The following is a 21,011-nucleotide window of genomic DNA, read 5'->3' on the forward strand; positions in this document are numbered from 1 at the left end:
CCTCCCTCAAAGAATTAAGAGTAAACCAGGGCCAAGCGCGGTGGCTCATGCCTGTTACCCAAGCACTTTGGGAGGCTGAGGCTGGCAGATCACCTGAGGTCGGGAGTTTGAGACCAGCCTGACCAACATGGAGAAACCCCCCTCTCTACTAAAAATTGAAAATTAGCCGGGTGTGGTGGCGGGCGCCTGTAATCCCAGTTGCTCGGGAGGCTGAGGCAGGAGAATCACTTGAACCTAGGAGGCAGAGTTTGCAGTGAGCCAAGATCGCACCACTGCACTGTAGCCTGGGCGACAGAGCGAGACTCCATCTCAAAAAAAAAAAAAAAAAAGAGTAAACCGGGCTGGGCAGGCAAGGTGGCTGCTGCTTGTCACCCTGTCACTTTCGGAGGCCAAAAGTGAAGGATCACTTGAGCCCAGGAGTTTTTGCCTGAAGAACATGTTTCTAGAAAAAAAACAGAAAATTAGCTGGGTGTGGTAGGGCAGCAGTGTTGTGGGAGAGTGATCTGTCAAGGCACTGTTGGTGTTTTTGTTTTGTTTTGTTTTTTTGAGACAGTATCTCACTCTGTCGTCCAGGCTGGAGTACGGTGGCATGATCTTGGCTCACTGCAACCTCTGCCTTCCCGGTTCAAGCGATTTTCCCTCCTCAGCCTCCTGAGTAGCTGGGACTACATGCGCATGTCACCACACCCGGCCAATTTTCTTATAATTTTTTTTTTTTTTGAGACGGAGTTTTGCTTTTGTCGCCCAGGCTGGAGTGCAATGGCACGGTGATCTCGGCTCGCTGCAACCTCCGCCTGCCGGGTTCAAGCAACTCTCCTACCTCAGCCTCCCAAGTAGCTGGGATTACAGGCACGCACCACCATGCCTGGCTAATTTTTTGTATTTTTAGTAGAGAAGGGGTTTTACAGTGCTGGCCAGGCTGGTCTCGAACTCTTGACCTTGTGATCCATTTGCCTCAGCCTCCCAAAGTTCTGGGATTACGGGTGTGAGCCACCGCACCCAGCCCAATTTTTTGTATTTTCAGTAGACAAGGTTTCACTGTGTTAGCGAGGATGGTCTCAAGCTCCTGACCTCGTGATCCGCCCACCTCGCCCTCCCAGTGTGCTGGGATTACAGGCATCAGCCACTGCGCCTGGCCTACTGTTGGTGTTTTAAACATTTTGTTCCAGAATTCCGCTGTTGGAAATGTATCTTAATGATATGTGAAAATGAATGCAGAGAAAAGATGTTTATTTTAACTTATTTTAAGAGGAAAAAAAGATGTAATACAACTATTGAGATAGGATCTTGTTCTGCCCAGGCTGGATTGCAGTGACGTGATCATAGCTCACGGTAGCCTCCAACTCCTGGCCTCAAGCTGTTCTCCTACTTCAGTCTTCTAAGTTCTGGGATTACAGTCACAAACCACCATGCCTGGCCTAAAAGTATCTCTGCCTTGTGACTTATTTCTAGAAATCTCTATCCTAAGAAAGTAATTGGAAATACATGCAAACATGGTTGTAGTAAAGATGTTTGTGGGCCGGGTGCAGTGGTCCATGCCTGCAATCCCAGCTCTTTGGGAGACTGGGGTGGGTGGGTCACGTGAGCCCAGTTGGAGACTAGCGTGGGCAACATGACAAACTCTGTCTGTACAGAAAATACCAAAAAAATTAGCCATACAAGGTGGCCTGCAACTGTAGTCCCAGCTAATCGAGGGGCTAAGGCTGGAGGATCAGTTGAGCCCAGAAGATCAAGGCTGAAGTGAGCTGTGGTTGCACCACTGTGCTCTAGCCTGGAGAACAGAACAAGAGTCTGTCTCAGATAAGTAAATAAATGAATAAATGATACTTATGACAAAATTGTTTATGAGATTGAAATTTGGATCCAAGAAAAATGCCCAAGAAGAGAAATGAATGAGTAAATTATAATGAACCTATGTGATAGACTCTGCCCTTCTAACTAATGTTTGTGAAAGCTATCTAATGACTTCAAATTGCTTATGATAGGCAGGGCGTGGTGGCTCACACCTGTAATCCCAGCACTTTGGGAGGCTGAGGTGGGTGGATCATGAGGTCAGGATACCAGCCTGAGCAACATGGTGAAACACTGTCTCTACTAAAAATATAAAAATTAGCTGGGTGTGGTGGCGTGCACCTGTAATCCCAGCTACTCAGGAAGCTGAGGCAGGAGAATAGCTTGAACCCAGGAGGCAGAGGTTGCAGTGAGCCGAGATCGTGCCATTGCGCTCTAGCCTGGGCGACAGAGCAAGACTCCATTTCAAGGCTGGGCGCGGTGGCTCACGCTTGTAATCCCAGCACTTTGGGAGGCCGAGGCGGGCGGATCACGAGGTCAGGAGATCGAGACCACGGTGAAACCCCGTCTCTACTAAAAATACAAAAAAATTAGCCGGGCGTGGTGGCGGGCGCCTGTAGTTCCAGCTTCTCGGAGAGGCTGAGGCAGGAGAAAGGCGTGAACCCGGGAGGCGGAGCTTGCAGTGAGCCGAGATCGCACCACTGCACTCCAGCCTGGGTGACAGAGCGAGACTCCATCTCAAAAAAAAAAAAAAAAAAAAAAAAGACTCCATTTCAAAAAAAAAAATTGCTTATGAGAACACAAAACAAAGACACAAAATATAAAGCTATAAAGATTTCAACTCAGGCCAGGCACAGTGGCTCACGCCTGTAATCTCAGCACTTTGGGAGGCTGAGGTGGAGAGATTACAAGGTCAGGAGATGGAGACCTTCCTGGCCAAGATAGTGAAACCCCATCTCGACTAAAAATAGAAAACATTAGCCAGGCATGATGGTGGGCACCTGTAATCCCAGCTACTTTGGAGAGTGAGGCAGGAAAATCGCTTCAACCTGGGAGGCAGAGGTTGCAGTGAGCCGAGATTGCGCAACTGCACTCCAGTCCAGGAAACAGTGCGAGACTCGGTCTTAAAAGAAAAAAGATTTCTGGCCGGGTACAGTGGCTCACGCCTATAATCTCAGCACTTCGGGAGGCCGAGGCGGACGGATTGCCTGAGGTCAGGAGTTTGAGACCAGTCTGACCAACATGGTGATAACCTGTCTCTAATAAAAATACAAAAATAAAATTAGCCAGGTGTGGTGGCGTGCGCCTGCAATCCTAGCTACTCGGGAGGCTGAGGCAGGGGAATTGCTTGAGCCTGGGAGGCGGAGGTTGCAGTGAGCTCAGATGTTGCCTCTGCACTCCAGCGTGGGTGACAAGATGACGCTGTGTCTCCCCGTCCCCTTCCAAAAAGAAAAGACAACTGTGGGCCTTTATTTTCTGCCTGGACCATCACCTTAAGCTTGATGGATGGAACTCCTGGCACATTTCTACCCGGGATCCCCCCAGTACTCAGTTGTTTTACCTGGGAGAAGATGCCCTTCCTCTCCTCATCATTGGCTCCTTCCAGCCTGAGTCAGCCTCAGCCTGACACAACAGACCCAGGCCTTGATTTGTTTTATCCAGGAGTTGCCTAAGAAAGGATGTGTGCTATATTTGTTAAAAGGCAGTCTATAAACTAAGTTTCTCAACTTGTAAACTGTCAAACAGCAATATTAATCATATTAAATTAAGCTCTGAAAAAGTCACAGATGGCCAGGTGTGCGCTCACAGCTGTAATCCCAGTACTTTAGTGGGAGGCGGAGGCCGGAAAATTGCTTGAGCCCAGGAGTTCGAGACCAGCCTGGGCAAAGTCTCTACAAAATCAGAAATTTTAGCTGGGTATAGTGACGTGTTCCCATAGTCCTACCTGCTTTGGAGGCTGAGGTGAAAGGATGGTTTGAACCTGAGAGGTCAAGGCTAAAGTGAGCCGTGATTGTACCACTGTATTCTAGCCTGGGTGACGGAGCAAGATCCTCTCGGGGAAAAAAAAAAAAAATGTGTATTTCTTTAGTGTTCACATGTTGAAAATGTAATGAATGTGTCTTTGTAATTCATCAAAAGTGTAATTAATCTTTACCGCCATGTTTGGCCATGTGATGTTTTGAAAAGTTTTCCAAACAACATATATGGGCTCATTTCAAAGCTGTTTTTAATATACCACATGAGACCAGTTCTGATTGTATGTAGTTTTCCTGTCTTGCAGATGTCCAGTGTAAGAGTTACATTTTTCTAGGTCAGGTGTCTTGAGTTAGAGTCCCCATGTGACCCTGGGCAAGCTATTTCACCTTCTTTTTTTCATCTATAAACCGGGCTGATGATGGCTGCCCCAGATTTGTGAGGATAAAGTGCAGGTCTTTGGAGCCAGACCACAAGGGTCCTTGGATCCTGACTCCATTGCTTACTTAGTGGTTTGGTAGCTGTACTTTACTTTCATATCCATGCAGTGGAGACCCGACGAGCTCCTCTGCGGCTGTTTTTTTTGAGACGGAATTTCGCTCTTGTTGCCCAGGTTGGAGTGCAATGGCATGATCTCAGCTCACCGCAACCTCCGCCTCCCGGGTTCAAGTGATTCTCCTGCCTCAGCCTCCTGAGTGGCTGGGATTACAGACGTGCACCACCACGCCCGGCTAATTTTGTATTTTTGGTAGAGATGGGGTTTCTCCATGTTGGTCAGGCTGGTCTGAAACTCCTGACCTCAGGTGATCCAACCGCCTCAGCCTCCCAAAGTGTTAGGATTACAGGCGTGAGCCACTGCGCCCAGCCCCTCTGCAGCTCTTTTGAGGTGTTTAGCGCACGTGCCCAGCGCAGCACAAGGGCACCTGTCTGCTGTGACAGTTCTGGCTGACAGCATGGGCTTTTCTTAGGCTCAGTGACCACCGGCCTGTGTCATTGCCGCTGGGCCGGGAGAGCTGGGAACAGCACCAGGCAGTCCATGTGTGGAGGGACAGGCTCCTCAGTGGAGATGATGTGCTGATATTGCCCAGTTTTGCCATACTGTCAGGGCACGGGCCTTTGTGCTGGTGCTGTCTGTGCTCAGGTGCTTTTAGGGCTTATGTTTCATAACACCGCTCAGAGGTAGAGAGGTTGGGTGACTTTCTAGTAGGTGGTAGGTTGTGATTAGGACTTAGTTTTTGGAATCGAATGTCTTTTTTTATCATTTAAATCTGCTCTTTTAAGAAACAGGCTAAAGTTGAGAAACACTTTGAATGGAGAGGGCAGTAGAACAGAAAGCCACCTTTCAAAGAACTTGGCAGCTCTTGGTTGGCTTGTTCTCTGTTGTGAAGTTACCATTTATAGTTGTTTTTTTCTGTTTGAGCCAGTCTTGCTCTGTCGCCCAGGCTGGAGTGCAGTGGTGTGATCTTGGCTCCCTGCAACCTCCGCCTCCCAGGTTCAAACGATTCTCCTGCCTCAGCCTCCCAAGTAGCTGAGATTACAGGCATGCGCCACCACTCACGGTTAATTTTGTATTTTTAGTAGAGATGGGGTTTCTTCATGTTGGTCAAGCTGGTCTTGAACTCCTGACCTCATGTGATCCACCCGCCTTGGCCTCCCAAAGTGCTGGGATTACAGGCGTGAGCTACTGCACCTGGCCAAGAGGCAGTTTTTGAATTCCAAAATTATGGACTGATATCTGGGAGTCAGCCTTCATCAGTGATGCTGCCTCTGCTTCCTCCAGCTTCTTGGGAGACTGGGCACCAGGAGACTTGGAGCTTCTTTCCTATCTTGACCTACTCCCAAGTATGCATGTTTTTGAAAAAAATATTGAAGATTTCTAGAGAAGATCATCATCTTCTCCAGTGTCCGTGTAATCCATTGTGGAGCAGTTTATTACAGCTGACCTACTGTCTCCTGTCCGTTTTAGAAGCGGTGACAGAGATTATCACCCCTTAGTGTTTTCCTGTCATCTGCCTTCTCATCTCCACCTAAAATTTAGTTTTTGGTAAAAGATCATGCCATCTAAACCTGTCATCATTGCAAAACAAACTTATTTACGTTTATCATGATGCTGACATTAGCAAGCTGACTCATGGTTTAATGTTAGTATTTCTTACTACTGGTCACTGGCTGACAGTTGGAAAAGTGATGCCCTATTTTTTATTTATTTATTTATTTTATTTATTTTATTTTTTTATTTTTTTTTTTTGAGATGGAACCTTGCTATTGCCCAGGCTGGAGTGCAGTGGTGCCATCTCGACTCACTGCAACCTCTGCCTGCCAGATTCAAGTGATTCTTCTGCCTCAGCCTCCCCAGTAGCTGGGACTACAGGTGCATGCCACCACGTCCAGCTAGTTTTTATATTTTTAGTAGAGATAGGGCTTCACCATATCGGCAAAGCTGGTTTCGAACCTCTGACCTCATGGATCATCCCGCCTCGGCCTCCCAAAGTGCTGGGATTACAGGTGTGAGCCACTGGGCCCTGCCTTTTTTTGTTGTTGTTTTTGTTTTTGTTTTGATACGGAGTTTTGCTCTGTTGCCTAGGCTGGAGTGCAGTGGTCCAGTCTCGGTTCACTACAACTTCTGCCTCCCAGGCTCATGCGATTCTCCTGCCTCAGCCTCCTGAGTAGCTGGGATTACAGGCACCCGCTACATGCCCGACTAATTTTTGTATTTTTATTAGAGACCATGTTGGCCAGACTGGTCTTGAACTCCTGACCTCAGATGATCCGCCCACCTTGGCCTCCCAAAGTGCTGGGATTACAAGTGTGAGCCACTGCCCCCATTCCTGTCTCTATTTTTATCTGAAATTACGTTAGCCTTTGCCTAGTTATGGTGAATTAACCTTAGTATATGACAGTTCTCTTAATGTTTCCCACCACCCTTTTCAGAGTAAGCAATTAGACGTCTACGGCTTCTTTTCCTTTATCTCTTTGGGTAAATAGCAACCAGTTTTTCCTGCTACTTTAGACAGTAGGCAATAACGAAATGTACTCATAGCTCTCAGTAATATTTGTTCTATTGTTTTGCTTTTGAGGTGAAAGGGGGGACCCTACCCTCAGAACATGAGGGAATAATGTTTACGTGGCTCACAAAGACCAGTGAGTACATCATGTGCATCTCTCACAACTCCCCAGAAGAGGGCTCCAGAGCGAGTCTACGCTCAACCTCTTCTGTCCCTCCGAGAACTCTATGAATTGCTGCCAAGGGTTTTAATTTTCCTCGGAATTTCTTTGTAATGTTATTGAGGGTTGGAGGTCCTTTTACAAATTTTGGAAATAAGTAAATCAAATGAGAAGACCATGCTTCCAAACAATCATTCTGTTTAACAGATCCCCTTGATTTAATGCAATATGAATGTGTTAGTGGTAGTGTAGTTTAAGATCTTCCCCTTGAATCGACAGGCTTTAAAGAAACGAACCTAGGAGTGTATTTCCTATCAAGCAAATGGGTTCTAAGACTTTACGCTTTTACACAGAATTGATTGTAGCGCTCTGCTTTTCCCGTGCTAGGCAATGGATCACTTGGAGTCCTTTATTGCGGAATGTGATCGGAGAACTGAGCTCGCCAAGAAGCGGCTGGCAGAAACACAGGAGGAAATCAGTGCGGAAGTTTCTGCAAAGGTATGCTTGCGTGGCTTTGCTGTCTGGTGTGTTCTTGAAAATACTGGCTTGTCAATAGCTTTTTTTTGAGATGGAGTCTCCCTCTGTCACCCAGGCTGGAGTGCAGTGGCGCGATCTCGGCTCAGTGCAAGCTCTGCCTCCCAGGTTCACGACATTCTCCTGCCTCAGCCTTCCGAGTAGCTGGGACTACAGACGTCGGCCACCACGCCCAGCTAATTTTTTGTATTTTTAGTAGAGACATGGTTTCACCGTGTTAGCCAGGATGGTCTCGATCTCCTGACCTTGTGATCTGCCCACCTCAGCCTCCCAAAGTGCTGGGATTACAGACATGAGCCACCGCGCCCAGCTTTGTCATTAGCTATTAACTCACCCTCAGCACTGATTGTGTGGACAGTACTCTCTGCCTTACTCCAGTTAAGGATAGAGGGCTGTGATCAAGCGTTCATGTGTCATTGAATTCTCATCCCTCAGGAGCTGCTACCTCTGTCTTTTTATTCTGTCCATTTTCGTCCTCTGTACATGGTTTATTATTATTATTATTTAATTTTAATGCATTCTTTGCTGAGTTTGGTGGCTTATGCTTGTAGTCCTAGCACTTTGGGACACCAAGGTGGGGGCAGACTGCTTGAGCCCAGGAGTTTTAGACCAGCCTGAGTGACATGAAGAAACCCCATCTCTACAAAAAATACATATATTAGCCAGGCTTGGTGGTGCACATGCGTATCCCAGTTCCTCAGGAGGCTGAGGTGGGAGGATCACTTGAGCGTGGGGAGACTGAGGCTTCAATGAGCTATGATCATGCTACTTTGCTTCAGCTTGGATAACAGAGTGAGACCCTGCCTCAAAAGAAAAAAAAAATTATTGTCGGTTTGTTTTTTTTTTTAAGAGACAGAGTCTTGCTCAGTCGCCCAGGCTGGAGGGCAGTGGCGTGATCTCGACTCACTGCAAGCTCCGCCTCCCGGGTTTACGCCATTCTCCTGCCTTAGCATCCCGAGTAGCTGGGACTACAGCTCCCGCCACCATGCCCAGCTAATTTTTTGTATTTTTAGTACAGATGGGGTTTCACCGTGTTAGTCAAGATAGTCTCGATCCCCCCGTCTCATTTTCCCAAAGTGCTGGGATTACAGGCATGAGCCATTGCGCCCAGCCATCTTTTTTTTTTTTTTTTTAAATAAAGATGGAGTCTGTTGCCCAGGCTGGCCTGGAACTCTTGGGCTTAAGCGATCCTCCCGCCTTGTGCCCCCGAAGTGCTGGGATTACAGGTGTGAGCCAGCATGCCCAGCCTCTGCATGTTGTTTTAGACTTTAATATTTCCACATAAAACTGGAAAGAATTGGTAAGGAAATGGTCATACTATGGTACATCCATATCATAGAATGAAAAGTGGTACATCCATATCATAGAATGAAAAAGGAGGTAGATTTATATGGAATTAGACTGAGTGCCATTTACATCACTCTTCTGTTTTTCTCTTCAGTGGGGCTAAGTCTCTCCTTGTTTTTTTCTTTTCAGTGTTGTGAAAGCATTTCTTAGGATTTACGCAGTTGCTAATTTGACCAAAAGTGCTGTTTTGTTTCAGAAGGTAAATCCTAGTAATTAGGTATTTGGCTTATAGCTTAAATCTGTACATTTAAACCTAGACATTTTATTACCCATACACAGAAGAAAAAGTCATAAAGAGAGACAGCCTAGACAATGACCAATCTGTGATGATCCTTGGAACCATGTTGGAAGTGACAAAGGTGCTACTGGTTTCATTGGAACACAGGATTCGTTTGTGGTTACAGTCTCAATGCTGGCAGGAAGGATGCCTTCACTGTTAAGTGTGGATCTGTAGCTCTTCCGCTTATTTTCAGTAGAACAGGCTGGAAATGGAGCAGGAGAAACCCTTGTTGCCTTTGCATTCTCTTTCGTTTTTAGATGTCTGCTTACCTCATTCTTTCTCCTCACAGGCAGAAAAAGTACATGAGTTAAATGAAGAAATAGGAAAACTCCTTGCTAAAGCCGAACAGCTAGGGGCTGAAGGTAATGTGGATGAATCCCAGAAGATTCTTATGGAAGTGGAAAAAGTTCGTGCGAAGAAAAAAGAAGCTGAGGTTGGTGAGAGAAATGTCTTAGGGCAAGAGAAATCTTGGTAATTTGGCAGAGTTGACCATTTGAATTAATTTAGCCCATGCTTGCTCCCATTTTTTAAAAAATTTGTAAACTTTGTGCCCAGCACAGTGGTTCATGCCTGTAATCCCAGCACTTTGGGAGGCCGAGGTGGGTGGATCATGAGGTCAGGAGATAAGACCATCCTGGCTAACACAGTGAATCCCCGTCTCTACTAAAAATACAAAAAAATTAGCCGGGCATGGCGCCAGGCGCCTGTAGTCCCAGCTACTCTGGAGGCTGAGGCAGGAGAATGGTGTGAACCCAGGAGGTGGAGCTTGCAGTGAGCCGAGATCGCGCCACTGAACTCCAGCCTGGGTGACAGAGCGAGACTCCGTCTCAAAAAAAAAAAAAAAAAAAAATTTATAAACTTTCTTTTTTCAAGCAGTTTTAGCTTCTTAGCTAAATTGAGAGGAAAGTACAGAGATTCTCCGTGTACCCCCTCCTCAGACAGCCTCCTCCATTCCTAGCATCTGCCCAGTCAGTGGGTCTACATTGGCTCGTCATTATCACCCAGAGTCTGTAGAAAATGTTAGATATGTCATGAATATATAAAATGTATGTGGATACTAGTCTTTTATTTACTGCCATAAAATATACACAAATCTATTATGAAAAGGTAACATTTGTCAAAACTTAAGCATATGGCCAGCTGTGGCGGCTCTTGGCTTTAGTCTCAGCTGTTGGGGAGGCTGAGATGAGAGGATCCCTTAATCCTAGGGGTTTTGGAGTCCAGCCTGGACAACATAGCAAGACCCTGTCTCTGAAAAAGAAAAGGCTACATGCAAACGCTTACAGACCATACATGACACCATTTGCCGTCGAGAGATGTAAACAAACGTAGTGCAGAGATGAAGTATTAAATCAGGGCTGCCTAAGAATAACTGTAATAGGTACCGTACTGGTGTAATAATTCATGCCACTTCCTGTTGCCATTGTGTGGAGCTCAAGGGTTGTGAGTATCCCCTTGAAACACCATGTGACACTCATCATCTCCAAAGGAGCAGTTCATCTCTCCAGTACATTCCTACTGCAGTAAAAAGCGAGCTCACAGGGTTCCTAGGCGTTTTCCATTGTGTTCACTGTGGTACCATAAACTTTGAGTAATGCCATAGGACCCATATGCCACTAGTGATGCTGAAAATGCTCCCAAGAAGGCAAGAACAATCATGATATTACAAGAAAAAGTTGAGTTGCTTGATATATACATAAGATTGAGGTCTGCAGCTGCAATTGCTACCATTTCAGACAGACAATTCATCTTATAAATGAGCAGTGTAAACATACAGAATTGATCATTACAGCACAGTACTATAAATGTATTTTATTTTCTCTTCCTTATTATTTTCTCTCTTTTTTTTTTTTTTTTTTTTTTTGAGATGGAGTCTAGCTCTGTCCCCCAGGCTGGAGTGCAGTGGCACGATCTCAGCTCACTGCAAGCTCCACCTCCTGGGTTCACACCATTCTTCTTCCTCAGCCTCCAGAGTAGCTGGGACTACAGGCGCCCACCACCACGCCTGGCTAATTTTTTTGTATTTTCAGTAGAGACGGGTTTCACCATGTTAGCCAGGATGGTCTCGATCTCTTGACCTCGTGGTCCACCTGCCTCGGCCTCCCAAAGTGCCGGGATTACAGGAGTGAGCCACCATGCTTGGCCCATGGCTAATTTTTGTTTTTGTTTTTGTTTTGTTTTTGCATTTCTAGTAGGGATGGGGTTTCACCATGTTGGCCAAGCTGGTCTCGAACTTCTGACCTTAGGTGATCCATCTGCCTTGGCCTCCCAAAGTGCTGGGATCACAGGCGTGAGCCACTTCGCCAGGGCATTTGATACCTTTTATGAGTCTTGTAATTTTCCTCATACTGAAGATCTTATACATGTTTTGTTAGATTTCTACCTAAATATTTCATTCTTGTGGGTGCTGGTATAATTGGTCATTTGTTTTTTGGTTTTTGTTTTTGTGTTTTTTTTGAGATGGAGTCTCATTCATTCGCCCAGGCTGGAGTGCAGTGGCGTGATCTCGGCTCACTGCAACCTCCGCCTCCCGGGTTCAAGCGATTCTCCAGCCTCAGCCTCCTGAGTAGCTGAGACTATAGGCATGTGCCACCATACCTGGCTAGTTTTTTGTGTTTTTAGTAGAGATGCGATTTAACCGTGTTAGCCAGGATGGCCTCGATCTCCTGACCTCATGATCCGCCCACCTTGGCCTCCCAAAGTGCTGGGATTACAGGTGTGAGCCACCACACCCAGCCCTCCCTGCCTCCACCCCGCCTCCCGCCCTGAGATGGAGTGCAGTGGCATGATCTTGGCTCACTGAAGGTTTGATCTCCTGGGCTCATTTGATCCTCCCGCCTCAGCCTTTCAAATAGCTAGGACTGAAGGCGCATGCCACCAAGCCCAGCTAATTTTTTGTACTTTTTGGAGAGACTGTGTTTCGCCATGTTGTCAAGGCTGGTCTTGAAATCCTTGGCTCAAGCGATCTGCCCAGCTCTGCTTCCCAAAGTGCTGGGATTAGAGGCATGAGCCACCATGATGCCTGGCCTCTTGTAATACCTTCATCTGGTTTTGGTATTATGGTAATGTCCCCATAGAAGGAGTTAGGAAATATTCTCTCTGCTTCTATTTTCTGAAAGCGATTGTAGAGAATTGGCATGATTTCCTCCCTAATGCTTTGGTAGAATTCACCAGTAAACCCATCTGGACCTGATGCTTTCTGTTTTGGAAGGTTATTAATATACAGATCCATTCAGATCATCTGTTTCTTCTTGTGTGAGTTTTGGCAGATTGTGTCTTTCAACATTATTATTATTTTTTTGACGCGGAGTCTCTCTCTGTTGCCCAGGCTGGAGTGTGGTGGTGTGATGGCTCGCTGCAACCTCCAACTCCTGGGTTCAAGTGATTATCCTGCCTCAGCCTCCTGAGCAGCTGAGATTACAGGTTCCCGCCACCATGCCCAGCTAATTTTTGTATTTTTAGTAGAGAAGACGGGGTTTCACCGTGTTGGTCAGGCTGGTCTCAAACTCCTGACCTCAAGTGATCCACCTGCCTCAGCCTGTCAAAGTGCTGGGATTACAGGCGTGAGCCACTGCTCCTGGCTGTCTTTCAAGGGATTGGTCCATTTCATCTAGTTTATCGCTTTTGTGGGCATAGAGTTGTTATTGTTTTTAAGAGTTATGTTATTCCTATAAAGTGCGTGGATCCGTAATGATGTCCTGTCTTTAATTTCTGATATTAGCACAGTCATATCTTTCTTAATGACAAGGATTAAATATTCTGAGAAGTGCGTTACATGTTCATCACTGTGAGAACATTATAGAGTGTGCTTACCTGGATGGTATAGCCATGTGGGCTGTATGGTAGAGCCCATTGCTCCTGGGATCCACACCTACACAGCATGTTACTGTGCTGAATACTGTAAGCAGTTGCAACACAGTGGGCCCCTAAATATTTGTGTGTGTAAACATAGAAAAGGTACAGTAAAAATACAGTATAAAAGATAAAAAATAACACTTGATATAGTTTGGATGTGTGGCACGTCCAAATCTCATGTTGGAATGTGACCTCCAGTATTGGAGGTGGGGTCTAGTGGGAGGTATTTGGGTCATGGGCGTGGTTCCCTCATCGATGGCTTGGTGCCCTCCCTGGGATAATGAGTTCACCTCAGAGCTGATCGGTTAAAGGAGCCTAGGTCCTCCTCTCTGTCTCACTCCTTCTGTTGCCATGTGATACGCTGACTCCCCTTTTGCTGCCTTCTGCCCAGAGTAAAAGCTTATGGAGAGTGGGTGTGGTGGCTCATGCCTGTAATCTCAACACTTTGGAAGGTTGAGGCAGGAGGATTGCTTGAGTCCAGGAGTTTGAGACCAGCCTGGGCAACATAGGGATACCCCATCTTTACAAAGAAGTTAAAAATTTGGCCAGGCACGGTTGCTCATGTCTGTAATCCCAGCACTTTGGGAAGCCAAGGTAGGTGCATCACTTGAGGTCAGGAGTTCAAGACCAGTCTGGCCAACTTGGTGAAACCCCATTTCTACTAAAAATACAAAAATTGGCCAGGCGTGGTGGTGGGCACCTGTAATCCCATCTATTTGGGAGGCTGAAGTAGGAGAATCGCTTGAACCTGGTGGAGGTTGCAGCGAGTAGAGATTGCGCCATTGCACTCCAACCTGGGTGACAGAGCAAGACTCTGTCTCAAAAAAAAAAAAAGTAAAAGCCAGGCGCAGTGGCTCACACCTGTAATCCCATCACTTTGGGAGGCCGAGGCCGGTGGATCACAAGGTCAGGAGATGGAGACCGTCCTGGATAACATGGTGATACCCCGTCTCTACTAAAAATACAAAAAATTATTCGGGCGTGGCGGCGTGTGCCTGTAGTCCCAGCTACTGAGGAGGCTGAGGCAGGAGAATGGTGTGGACCCAGAAGGCAGAGCTTGTAGTGAGCTGAGATCGTGCCACTGCACTCCAGCCTGGGTGACAGAGCGAGACTCCATCTCAAAAAAAAATAAAAAATAAAGTTATGTAAATGGAATCATCCAGTAGGTAACCTTTTGGGACTGACTTTTTTTACTCAACATAATCAGAGTTTATTTTGAAAGATGTTAGAGGGTGGCATTTAAGGTTTCAAAACTATAGAAGGGGACAGAGTAATGTTATGAATATTTGTGTACCACAATATTATATTGTTTTTGCTTAAGGTGTTTTTTTGTTTTTTTGTTTTTAGTTGTGTAGCATACTATAATGGAAATTCAAGTTCTTGCTATTTCCTTGTCTACTTTTTTCTTTTTTTTTTCAGACAGAGTCTCGCTCTGTCACCCGGGCTGGATTGCTGTGGCGTGATCTTGGCTCACTGCATCACTGCATCCTCTGACTCCCGGCTCAAGTAATTCTCAGACTCAGCCTCCCAAGTAGCTGGGATTACAGGTGCCAGCCACCACGCCTGGCTAATTTTTTTGTTTTTTTGGTTTTTTTTTTTTTTTGAGACAGAGTCTCGCTCTGTCGCCCAGGCTGGAGTGCAGTGGCACAATCTCGACTCATTGCAAGCTCCGCCTGCTGGGTTCACGCCATTCTCCCGCCTCAGCCTCTCCGAGTAGCTGGGACTACAGGCGCCCACCACCACGCCCGGCTAATTTTTTTTGTATTTTTAGGAGAGACGGGGTTTCACTGTGGTCTCGATCTCCTGACCTCGTGATCCGCCCGCCTCGGCTTCCCAAAGTGCTGGGATTACAAGCGTGAGCCTGTATTTTTAATGGAGATCGGGTTTCACCATCTCGGACTCCTGACCTTGTGATCCACCTGCCTTGGCCTCCCAAAGTGCTGGGATTACAGGCGTGAGCCACTGTGCCCAGCCTATTTTTTTAATATTGGAGGGTCCTGCTGTCAGCCAGCGTCGCCCAGGCTGAAGTACAGTGGCGCAATCACAGGTCACTGCCCCTTCGACCTCCTGGTCTCAAGCAGTCTTCTCGAATCAGTCTCTTGAGTAGGTGGGACTATAGGCGCATGCCACGACATCGGGCTAATTATTTTTTTATTTTTAGAGACTGAGTCTTGCTGTGTTGGTCAGGATGATCTCAATCTCCTGGGCCCAAGTGGTCCTCCTGCTTCACTCTCCTAAAGTGCTGAGATTATAGGTGTGAGTAACTGCACCAGGCCTGGAATACAATTTTTTTTTTTCTTTTTGGAGTTTTCCTCTGTCCTCCAGGTTGGAATGCAGTGGCGTGATCTCAGCTCACTGCAACCTCCACCTCCTGGGCTTAAGCAATTCGTGCCTTGGCCTCCCCAGTAGCTGGAATTACAGATGCCTGCCACCATGCCTGGCTAATTTTTGTTTTTTTTTTTTTTGTTTGTTTGTTTTTTGAGACGGAGTCTCGCGCTGTCACTCAGTGGCACGATCTTGGCTCACTGCAAGCTCTGCCTCTCGCGTTTACACCGTTCTCCTGCCTCAGCCTCCCGAGTAGCTGGGACTACAGGCGCCCGCCACCACGCCCGGCTAATTTTTTCTATTTTTTAGTAGAGATGGGTTTCACCGTGTTAGCCAGGATGGTCGCGATCTCGTGACCTCGTGATCCGCCCTCCTCGGCCTCCCAAAGTGCTGGGATTACAGGCATGAGTCACCGTGCCTGGCCAATTTTTGTATTTTTAGTAAAGACAGGGTTTTGCTATGTTGGCCAGGCTTGTCTTGAACTCCTAGCCTCAAGTGATCTGTCTGCCTTGGCCTCTCGGAGTGCTGGGATACAGGCATGAGCCACTGAGCCTAGCCTGTTAGTGCATTTTTTTTTTTTTTTTTAGACTGAGTCTCGCTCTCTTGCCAGGCTGGGGTGCAGTGGCACGGTTTTGGCTCACTGCAACCTCCGCTTCCCAGGTTCGAGTGATTCTCCTGACGCAGCGTCCTGAGTAGGTGGGACTACAGGCATGTGCCCCCACACCCAGCTGATTTTTGTATTTTTAGTAGAGACAGGGTTTCACAAAGTTGGCCAGGATGGTCTTGATCTCTCTCTTTTTTTTTTTTTTTTTTTGAGACAGGGTTTTGCTCTTGTTGCCTGCGTGATCTCAGCTCACAGCAACCTCCGCCCTCCCGGGTTCAAGCCATTCTCCTGCCTCAGCCTCTGGAATAGCTGGGATTACAGGCATGCACCACCACACCCGGCTAATTTTGTATTTTTAATAGAGACGGGGTTTCTCCATGTCGGTCAGGCTGGTCTCGAGCTCCGGACCTCAGGTGATCTGCCCGCCTCAGCCTCCCAAAGTGCTGGGATTGCAGGCGTGAGCCACCGCGCCCGGCCTGGTCTTGATCTCTTGACCTCATGATCTGTCCGCCCCGGCCTTGCAAAGTGCTGGGACCGTGCCTGGCCGCATTTCTTAAATAAACAGTGAAAATTGCATTGGTTATAAATATCTCAAGTTTTGTTTGTGTTTTTTTAATATTTGCTTAAAAGTCACCTGTCATCTTATCAAATATTTTCATTTTAGAAATTGAATTTGTGGGCTGGGCGCGGTGGCTCACGCTTGTAATCCCAGCACTTTGGGAGGCCGAGGCGGGTGGATCACGAGGACAGGAGATCGAGACCATGGTGAAACCCTGTCTCTACTAAAAATACAAAAAATTAGCCGGGTGTGGTGGCGGGTGCCTGTAGTCCCAGCTACTCGGAGAGGCTGTGGCAGGAGAATGGCGTGAACCCGGGAGGCGGGACTTGCAGTGAGCCAAGATTGCGCCACTGCACTCCAGCCTGGGTGACAGAGCGAGACTCCGTCTCAAAAAAAAAAAAAACAAAACAAAAAAAAAGAAATTGAATTTGTGGTGGCAGTTCTGTATACCTCACTTTTATTTTTCCATTTTCCTTCTCCAGGAAGAATACAGAAATTCCATGCCTGCATCCAGTTTTCAGCAGCAAAAGCTGCGTGTCTGTGAGGTCTGTTCAGCCTACCTTGGTCTCCATGACAACGACCGTCGCCTGGCAGACCACTTCGGCGGCAAGTTACACTTGGGGTTCATTCAGATCCGAGAGAAGCTTGATCAGTTGAGGGTACGTTCATCTGTTTCTGGAGAAAGCTGAGTTGTCTTGGGGTGTTTTTCACATTTCTTTAATTTTTAAAAACCTTGTATTTTGGCCGGGCGCAGTGGCTCATGCCTGTAATCCCAGCACTTTGGGAGGCCAAGGCGGGCGGATCACCTGAGGTCAGGAGTTCGAGACCAGCCTGACCAACATGGTGAAACGCCGTCTCTACCAAAAAATTAGCCAGGTGTGTTGGCGTGAGCCTGTAGTCTCAGCCACTCGGGAGGCTGGGGCAGGAGAATTGCTTAAACCCGGGAGGCAGAGGTTGCAGTGAGCCGAGATCATGCCATTGCACTCCAGCCTGGGCAATAGAGTGAGACTGCATCTCAAAAAAAAAAAAAAAAAAAAAAAAAAACTTCTGATCTCTAAGAAGTTGAGTTTTATAGTGAAATACTCAGATTTCATCACTTGGGTTCACACGAGAGACATGATAGCTCAGAGTCCAAAGGAGCCTTGGAGATTTATTTTGGACCCTGTTGTTAAGGGGAGAAAATGGCAGAGCCTATTCCCAGGATACATACCGCTCGTTGTGTATCTCTGAAATAACTTCTGTTAGGAGATGAGAAAGAATCTCTGGTCAAGATAGAATGTCACATATCCTGGCTCCTTGCCTGTGAGCCACCTCAGAAAGGCGGGGTGAGGATGGGGTTTTTCTGGTAGCATTGTACCATCCCGGCCCAGAGATAACCTCTGTTCCTTCTTCAAGGCTCTAAGACATTTAAAAACTTTTTTTTTTTTTTTGAGACGGAGTCTCGCTCTGTCACCCAGGCTGGAGTGCAGTGGTGCCATCTCGGCTCACTGCAAGCTCCGCCTCCTAGATGCACACCATTTTCCTGCCTCAGCCTCCAGAGTAGCTGGGACTACAGGTGCCCACCACCATGCCTGGCTAATTGTTGTTGTTGTTGTTGTATTTTTAGTAGAGGTGGGGCTTCATCATGTTAGCTAGGATGGTCTCCATCTCCTGACCTCGTGATCCGCCCGCCTTAGCCTCCCAAAGTGCTGGGACCACAGGCGTGAGCCACCGCACCGGACCGACATTTACAAACTTTAAGTACGGAATGCTAAGAAGGAAGGTTGGACGTATTTCCACTACTTTGAACTGTCTCCCTTCACACTGATGGAGCCCCCCTTACCTCATACTAGGTACCTCAGGATAGGATGGTGGGAAATTAACCAGCCTCCCCCTGTATACCTGAAATGTAGTGGAGGGACAGACATGTCGCTGACTGCAGAATGCTGCAGTGACCACAGCTGAGGGCCTTGTGTGCCCCAGGAAGGAGCTGCTCACTCAGGCGGCATATGGCAGGGCTGTGCACCTCAGGAGGGTCCCATAGGTGATTGTGTGAACCTGGGACTGTGATGGGAGCTGATGCAGCAGTGAGGTTATTCTTGGCCACTGGTCTTGAAACATTTTGCTTCCGTGTTCCCGAGAGAATTTTGAAAAGCAATGTACTCTGTCATATTTTGAAGTTGGAATTTTTCTTTATAAGTTTATAGGTATGAAAGAAGTAAAAGTGAGGCTGGGCGCAGTGGCTCACGCCTGTAATCCCGGCTACTCCGGAGGCTGAGGCAGGAGAATTGCTTGACCTGGGAGGCAGAGGTAGCAGTGAGCTGAAATCGCGCCACTGCACTCCAGCCTGGGAGACAGAGCAAGACTCCGTCTCAAAAAAAGAAAAGAAGGCTGGGCGCGGTGGCTCAGCCTGTAATCCCAGCACTTCGGGAGGCCAAGGTGGGCAGATCACGGGGTCAGGAGATTGAGACCGTCCTGGCTAACAAGGTGAAACCCTGTCTCTACTAAAAATACAAAAATTAGCCGAGCGTGGTGGCAGGTACCTGTAGTCCCAGCTACTCGGGAGGCTGAGGCAGGAGAATGGTGTCAACCCGGGAGGCGGAGCTTGCACTGAGCCGAGATTGCGCCACTGCACTTCAGCTTGGGCGACAGAGTGAGACTGTGTCTCAAAAAAAAAAAAAAAAAAAAAGACGTAAAAGTATCTATATATCCAATAGAATTATAAATTACAGTTTAGTATGCATTTACCATTCCATTAAAAATTTGCTTTTGGCCAGGCGCGGTGGCTCACACCTGTAATCTCAGCACTTTGGGAGGCTGAGGAGGGCGGATCACTTAAGTCAGGAGTTCGAGACCAGCCTGGCAAACATAGCAAAACCCTGTCTCTACTGAAAACACAAAAATTATCCGGGCGTGGTGGTGCACATTTGTATTCCCATCTACTTCGCAGGCTGAGGCAGGAGAATCTCTTGAACCCGGGAGGCAGAGGTTGCAGTGAGCTGAAATCGAGCCCCTGCACTCTAGCCTGGTCAACAGAGTGAGACTTTGTCTTAAAAAGAAAAAATTGTTTCTTAGCCGCTGGAAATGTTACTTTCCCATTTCTCCTTTACATTATATTTTCATTTCACATCCCAGAATTTTGTCCTACTGTAGTTTTTTTTTTTTTTTTTTTTTTTTTTTGAGGCAGGATCTTGCTCTGTCACCCAGGCTGGAGTGCAGTGTTACGATCTTAGCTCACTGTAACCTCCACCTCCCAGGTTCAAGAGATTCTCCTGCCTCAGCCCCCCAAGTAGCTGGTACTATAGGTACGTGCCACCACGCCTGCCTCATTTTTGTGTTTTTAGTAGAGGTGGGGTTTCGCCATGTTGCCCAGGCTGATCTCGAACTCCTGAGCTCAGGTAATCCACCTGTCTTGGCCTCCCAAAGTGCTGGGATTACAGGCATGGGCCACAGTGCTTGGCCCTGATGTAGTATTTTTTTTTTTTAATATCTGCAATCTTTTATTTCCTTAATGTGTATCTCTGCATTAGAAATGTGAATATTGTGAAATGTTTTTCCTTTCTACCTTAAGAAGCATTAACTTGGTTAGAAAGCTTGTTTTATCATTGCAGCATAGAGTTGACCAGAACAATACAACTTGTATTACAGACTTTGATAAATAATTATTAAAGTAACAGGGCAAAATGTATTTGGAAGTGCACCTCTTAATGATAAGGAGAGTGGGAGTTATGTGTCCTAATTGGAGGAGGCTTCACTCACAGTAGTCCCAGAGGTATCCACCTGCCTCGGCCTCCCAAAGTGCTGGGATTACACATGAGCCACTGCACCTGGCTAATCCTTAATTTTTTTAAAAATTGCCATCCTTGAGGCTGGATATGGTGGCTCACACCTGTAATTCCAATCTTTAGGAGGCCAAGACAAGAGAATTGATTCAATCCAGGAGTTTGAGACCAGGGTGGGCAACATAAGGAGACCCTGTCTACCAAAAATGTAAAAATTAGCCAGGCATGGTGGTGTGTGCCTGTAGTTCCAGCTACTCAGGAGGCTGAGGTGAGAGGGTTGTTTGGACCTTGGGGCTCAAGGCTGCAGTGAACTGTGATCACACCACTACACTGCAACCTAGACAACAGAGGTTTTTTTGTTTTTGTTTTTTTTTTTTTTTTTTTTTTTTCAGAGACAGGGTTTCCCTCTGGCACCCAGGGTGGAGTGTAGTGATGTGATGGTAGCTGATAGCTTATTGTCACTGTAACCTGGAACTCCTGCATTCAGGTGATCCTGTGTCCTGAGTCTCCTGAGTAGCAGAGACTACAGGCATGCACCACCATATCTGGCTAATTTTTTTTTCTTTTTTAGATAGGAGGTCTTACTGTGCTTCCCAGGCTGGTCTCAAACTCCTGGCCTCACATGATCCTCCCAGTTCAGCCTCCCAGAGTGCTGAAATGGCGTGAGCCACCGTACCTGGCTTAAATGCCATCCTTAAATGTAACCTTAAAGGTGTCCATCCATGCGTGCCCTGCTTCAGACACAGGATGAGCATGGGTGAAGGTGTAGAGCTGGAGATGCCAGTCATCCTTGCCCTGCCCTTGTGGGGAGTGTGC

At 47.0% G+C, this 21,011-nt stretch overlaps 1 protein-coding gene across 2 annotated transcripts in view; it reads left to right on the forward strand.

Moving 5' to 3' along the window:
* LUC7L (LUC7 like) overlaps positions 1-21,011 on the forward strand; it is a 42,971-nt gene that overhangs the window by 15,550 nt on the left and 6,410 nt on the right. For both annotated transcript variants that reach the window (XM_055243093.2, XM_055243088.2), the window contains 3 exons: positions 7,318-7,428; positions 9,381-9,524; positions 16,917-17,093. In XM_055243093.2, the coding sequence (XP_055099068.1) occupies positions 7,318-7,428; positions 9,381-9,524; positions 16,917-17,093 (432 nt within the window). The remainder of the gene's footprint in view (positions 1-7,317; positions 7,429-9,380; positions 9,525-16,916; positions 17,094-21,011) is intronic.

Source organism: Symphalangus syndactylus, chromosome 14 (genome assembly GCF_028878055.3).
Source record: "Symphalangus syndactylus isolate Jambi chromosome 14, NHGRI_mSymSyn1-v2.1_pri, whole genome shotgun sequence".
Taxonomy (NCBI): domain Eukaryota; kingdom Metazoa; phylum Chordata; class Mammalia; order Primates; family Hylobatidae; genus Symphalangus; species Symphalangus syndactylus.